Source organism: Elephantulus edwardii, unplaced genomic scaffold, assembly GCF_000299155.1.
Source record: "Elephantulus edwardii isolate Elephantulus edwardi_28Jun2011 unplaced genomic scaffold, EleEdw1.0 scaffold00219, whole genome shotgun sequence".
In the NCBI taxonomy this organism is placed as follows: domain Eukaryota; kingdom Metazoa; phylum Chordata; class Mammalia; order Macroscelidea; family Macroscelididae; genus Elephantulus; species Elephantulus edwardii.
In genome coordinates, this window is record NW_006399969.1 from 2,368,437 (window position 1) to 2,374,467 (window position 6,031).

At 38.9% G+C, this 6,031-nt stretch overlaps 1 protein-coding gene across 1 annotated transcript in view; it reads right to left on the reverse strand.

The window, feature by feature from the left end:
• The window catches only part of SDCCAG8 (serologically defined colon cancer antigen 8), a 354,236-nt gene that overhangs the window by 311,377 nt on the left and 36,828 nt on the right, over positions 1-6,031 (reverse strand). Inside the window, exons 5-6 of the mRNA XM_006898076.1 lie at positions 4,634-4,774; positions 345-409 (exon numbers count right to left, since the gene is read on the reverse strand). Coding sequence (XP_006898138.1) covers positions 345-409; positions 4,634-4,774 — 206 coding nt within the window. The remainder of the gene's footprint in view (positions 1-344; positions 410-4,633; positions 4,775-6,031) is intronic.

Sequence of the window (6,031 nt, forward strand, 5' to 3'; positions counted from 1 at the left end):
GATTGGCACAGGACAGAGCGGAGTTTAGGGCTGTTGTACATAGGGTCGCTATGAGTCGCAAGCGACTCAACAGCACATAACAACAACACCACAACACATTTTAAAACTGAAGGAGGGATAAAACTTCACAGTTTAGTTCATTGTTCCTTGACAGAGAATTTGAAAAGAACATTCCACAATTGTTTGCTTATTTACCTTTTAATAATATAAAAATAAAATTGAAAATGTCATCAAATAATTCTGATATTGACTAAAACTGGCACTTCAACAAATACGGAAGCACAATCTGTCTTATAAGATCATCTTGCTTTCACTACAACTTTAATTGGATGGTTTTACTTTACCTCAGAAACTTCAACTGAGTTTCCAGGACTTCACTCATTTCTGTGTAAGCAAGTTTCAGTCTTTCCTTTAGAAAATAAAAAAAAAAAAAGAATACATGTCATATGTTTTATAAGAACATCCTCTTATTAAAATTAACTTAATATTATTTTCCCTTCTAACCAAAAGAGGGAGAGACTGTGGCTTCTCACAAGACATTTTGACTAGACTATGTAGAATTTTTGGGTTTTTCCTTAGGTGAATAGCTGCAAAGATGTAAAAGTGATTATCAATGAAAAAAAATGTTGTTTGTCAAAATAGCATACAGGACTTTTATCGTTACACGGGAAGATTCTATTTCAACCTGCAAGATCCATCAGGGCAAGAATCAAATCACTCTCATATGTATTAGGGAGCTCTGGGGGTAAGGAGCCAATAACTAAGGTTAGTAAGTGACAGAAGAGAAAGGAGTCAAGGAAGATAACCTGACACAAATGAAATGGTAGTTTGTGAGAATGTCATTTTATTTTACAGATTTTTTAAAACTCTTAAGATTTTTTGTGTAGTGAAAAAAAGAGGTTAACCAAACTCTCAAGAAGTAAAAGGAACATACAGTTTTTCATGTTTTATGGTTTTAAGTTTTAATTAAGCTTCTTGGAAGCACCAATTAGATTAGCTTCATAATTAATTATTAATAGTTATGCTGAGTCAAAACTCTAAAACATGTCTCCTACCTATTTAAAAAAAATGAAATGATAAATGAAAGAAGCGATAAAAATGTTAGTACATAAAATTTGTAAATAGTTATTTTAATTAAAAAAACTTTGGAACCTGTGCAGCCTTAATCACTTAGAGGTTAAGATATAAATGTTGGATAGAGTAGGTCAAATACAATAAAATGTCAAAACGAACCAATAAAATATAATGTGGGGAATAAAAGAACTACCACAGATAATTCAACTAGGAGGAAAAAAAGGATATAATTTTTTCTTTCAGCTTTTAAGGTATTCTTGAAACTTGTTCTAAGGTTTGGGAGAGGAAGCTGGTTGGGGTTAAAAACAAGAGCCTGCAGGGAACTGAAGCACCAGCATCTGTAAATGCCAACAGGGTCCTGAATGACGGATCATTGTGTCGTTCCCTGGAAGCATTCCACTCCCAGTGTTAGTCCTGTTCTTTCATCATTGCTGATCATTCTGATGCATCACGTTTCATGCGGAGAAGACTTTCAATTAGCAATAGGAAGGTGGGGTGGGAGGAAAGGTCTGCCACACAGATAAAAAGATTTAGAAAATATTATTTGGCCTTAAAACAGAACTGCTGGGGGGTAGGGGGTATGACTCACAGATGACCCTTCAAGGCTTTTCAGAGGCTGTGAATGCACTGGAGGATACTGCCCATCTTTCTACTACAGAGCTGCTGGTGCATTTGAACCTACACACACAAATGAGGATTGCCTTTGGGTTACCAGCACAACTTCCTACAGACCATGGCCCTAGAGTTCCCCTAAAATGGAATTAAACCAAGAAATTTCTTCTTCCAGATTAAATTTCTCTTCTTCCCTCAGGCTTTTCTTCCTGAATCCACCCAGGATGCTTTGTCAAGATCTATATAAGCATTTTTCACTTACTGTCATTTATTTGTGTGTCCTTTTACCTACACGTCATGAATTTACAGGTAAAAGAAAAAAAAATGGTTTCGTTTGTGCTGGCACTGGTTATAACTGGTATTGACTAAAAGCAAAAAAAATTCACTGCCATTGCTCACTTCAGATTCTCAGCTACCCTACGGGAGTCGGCAAAATTGCCACTTAGGGTTTCCAAGGCTGTAAATCTTTTCAGGAGCAGACCGCTTTATCTTTCTTTCACAGGGCACATGGTGGTTTTGAACTGTCAACCTTTCAGCTGGCAGCAAAATGCTCAATCCTCCATGGCACAGATTTCATTAGACAAATATTGCACAGAGGTACCCTAACTGAATAACAGTGTACAGATCAAAATCAGGAGGAATAAATATATCCTGTTAACTAATTATTAGTAACAAAGATGTCACTTTGTGCAGCTGATCTTTATATTTTCACTTGCTTCTTGCTGTTGTTATTGTTGTTAGGTGCCATCAAGTTGAGTATGACTCATCATGACTCTATGAATGACATCTGAACCTGTCCTACCCCATGTTAATCTCATAAACTCTGACACGCTCAATCTCACTGTGCAGTCACTGTGTCAATTCACCTAGTTGAAGGTCTTCCTCTCCCTCACTGTCCCTCTAGTGTCTCAAGCCTAACAAACTATCAGTCCACAGCCCAAAAGGGACTTTGTGCTGCTGGACTTCCACAGCCCTTGTTCCACCACAACAAGGGGGTGCCCGGCACCCACTGCTGACCAATCTGAAAGGGGTCACAACAAAAGGTCTTGAATACAGTGGGAGAAAAATGGAAGAAGATTGAAAATCACAGTAATGGTCAAGTAAACTGGTCTGACGAAGATGGGGAACCCCAGAAATTATGGCCCTCAGTCGCTCTTTTAGCCTGGAAACAAACTCACCTCTGGGGCACAACTTTCCAACAAAAACAGACAGGTCTACATGCTAAACAGTTCTATCAGGGAGCCATTTAGCACAAAGAACACTCAGCACAGCAAGGGCAGTATTAGTGCAAGGACAAAACTCAGAGTTACAAAGGGAGAGTGAAAGAGCAAGGGCCCAGAGAGACAGTGAGGACGGACTGCAGCCAGTTCATAAACAACAAATAATAGAAAACTTCCACTTAGGAGGCTGAGTGGGGGGAGGGAGAATCTTGTGATGGCAGAGTTTGGTGGGGACAGTGAGGGGATGAAGGAATTTAGAAAGATCCACCTGAAAAGGTGGGGTAATGATGGACATGGATCAGTGGTGGTTAATTTTACAAAACACAATGTATGGGAATGATAACATGAAATAGTGTGAATGGAAGACTGCCGGAAACACAATGTATACAACTTTTGTATGTAAACCAATAAAAACAAACCAAAAAAAAAACCACACAACCAAAACAAACAAACAAAAAAAAACAACAAACAACAAATGAAGCCAAACAAAACACCTCAGCTTTCCTTTCTCTGAAAGTCTGCTGGGTCGTCTGGCTTCACATGTCTTCCTTTACCTACAAAAAGTAAAACAGCTAAGACAATTTATAATCCTGACAATGTATTCTATTTATTAATAAATAAAATTATTAGTATCTGTTACCTTTTCAATCTTTATGCAGAACAAATTATCCAGGAGGCTGGGCTCTATGAGGCGAACTGTGGCATCAGGATTGGAGGAAGAATGAACAATTTGTGTTATGCAGATGACCCAACCCTGCTTGCTGAAACTGAGGAGGACCTGAAGCGCTTGCTGTGGAAGTCCAGGGACTGTAATCTTCAGTATGGATTGAGGCTCAATGTCCAGAAAACAAAGATTCTCATCACTGGACCAATTGGCAGCATCACGATGGATGATGAATAGATTGAGATTTTTCACAGTTTTGGTTTGCTTGGCTCCACGGTCAACACTCTTGGCACCAGCAGCCAGGAAATTAAAAGATGTATGATGATGGGAAACTCTGCAGTTAGAGACCTCTCTAAAGTACTGAAGTGCAACGATGTCAGTCTGGAGACTAAGGTGTGCCTGATACATGCCATGGTCTTTGCAATCAATTGTTATGCATCAGAGAGCTGGACTAGGGAGGACAGGAGAAATGATGTCTTTGAGCTGTGGTGCTGGAGAAAAGTACTGACTATACCATGAACTGCTAAGAAAACAAACAAGTTTGTCCTGGAGAGGGTGAAGCTGGGCTGCTCCTTGGAGGCAAGGATTCTGAAGCTTCATCTGACATACTTTGGACATGTTGCAAGGAGGGACCAGTCCTTGGAAAGTGACATCATGCTTGGGAGGGTGGAAGGACAGTGCAGGAAAGGAAGCCCCTCGATGTGATTGATTGATTCAATGACTGGGGTAATGGGGTAGATGTGTCAGAGATAGTGAGACTGGCACAGAATAGGGCAGAATTTAGGGCCATTGTACATAGGGTTGCTATGAGTTGCAGGCGACTCGATGGCACATAACAACAACATTAATTTATTCTATTTCTATAACAATTCTGTCTTATTTTTCTAAAAACATAGATTTCTTTACATATTCAATAAGTACTTATTTTGAGACAATCAAATAGAATTTTCCCACAAACAAGGAGTATCTATATATATATATCATTACTCAAAAGAGTAAAATATACAGCAAGAGGGAGATGACTCCAAAGCAGATATGTAAGAGAAAAGCTGCTAAAACTCACCAGTTCTAGCTTCCATTTCCCAGCCTCAGAAGCAGATGCAGCGTTGACCAGAGCTGTGGTGTCCTGGGACAATGGTCTCTTAGCAGATTCGCCCATCCAAGACTCTTCACCTGTTGTAATCCAAGACTTTGGCATGTTCCCCTATACAAAAAATGGGCTACTAATTGAAATTGTCATTTTAAATTGAAATTTCCATTTTAAAGCATACATGTTTTAAGGATGGAATGTTGATGATTAATCTCTGAGGAAGAAAAAGCTAAGCACAACCTTTGAAAACTCACAGATGATTTCACATTTCATGGTTATTAGGATCATATTCTACAAAAAGTTCGAAGTCAAAGGTCTTTTTGGTACAGCAGTAAAGTGAATGAGTAAAAAGCTGGCCACGAGTACGTTCAACATGCAGGGTTTTTATTGGTTGTGTTTCTGAAGATATAAACCCTTGAAAGTCTTCTTTTGACCTTTTATTTTCCCACATTTCAGAGAGGACACACAACACTAACAATAACTGCATATTTTCAGTTTTATGTGCCTTTGAGTTGGAAGTGACTCATAGCTGGCCCTCCAGCAGGTTTTCAGAGGCAGTAAATCACACAGAAGGAGACTGCACATTCCTCTGCGGAGCAGCTGTTGGATTCAAGCTATGTGCCTTTGGGATTACAGTATCTTTATTATATGCCAAGAACATGAACACATACTAACTTATTTGATCATTTCCAAAGAACTATAATATAGGTTCTATTATCTCCATTTTATAGATTAGAAAACAATCATACATAGTAGCTTTTTTTTTTTCAGAGCAGCTTGTTTTAAGTTTTATATACATGTTTTGGTTGTATTATGTGCCTTAGAATCAACTACAGAATCCATGCCCTAAACTACGATGCTATTCCCAGGAGAAAAAAAAATTAAAAAGAAACACCCCCCCCCCAAATAGACAGGAAAATATAAAACAAACTGTCTAGCCTGAAAAAATATATCTGCCAGCCCAGCAGAAGTCTGGAGTTGGGGTATCCAATTAAATCAGTTTTCTGTTCATCTGAACAGTGGCAGAGGCCCCAAGCTGTGAGCCAGATTACACTTTGCATCTACATAAACCTACTGTTAATATACCACTGAGTCAGAGCTGACTCACAGCTAACAACCAGTGGGTTTTTCAGAGGCAGTAAATCGCATAGGAGGAGATTGTCCAGCCTCCTTCTGTGAAGTAGCTGGTGGATTTGAACTGCATGTCTTTGAGTTGGGAGCACAACTCCTTACCAGTAAGCTCTCAGAGCTCTCTCCTACACAGACATGTTGCTGTTGTGTTGTTGTGTATCATAGAGTTGGAACTGACCCATAGCTGACCCTCCAGCAGGTTTTCTTTTTTTTAAATTATTATTAAATTTTATTAGTTTT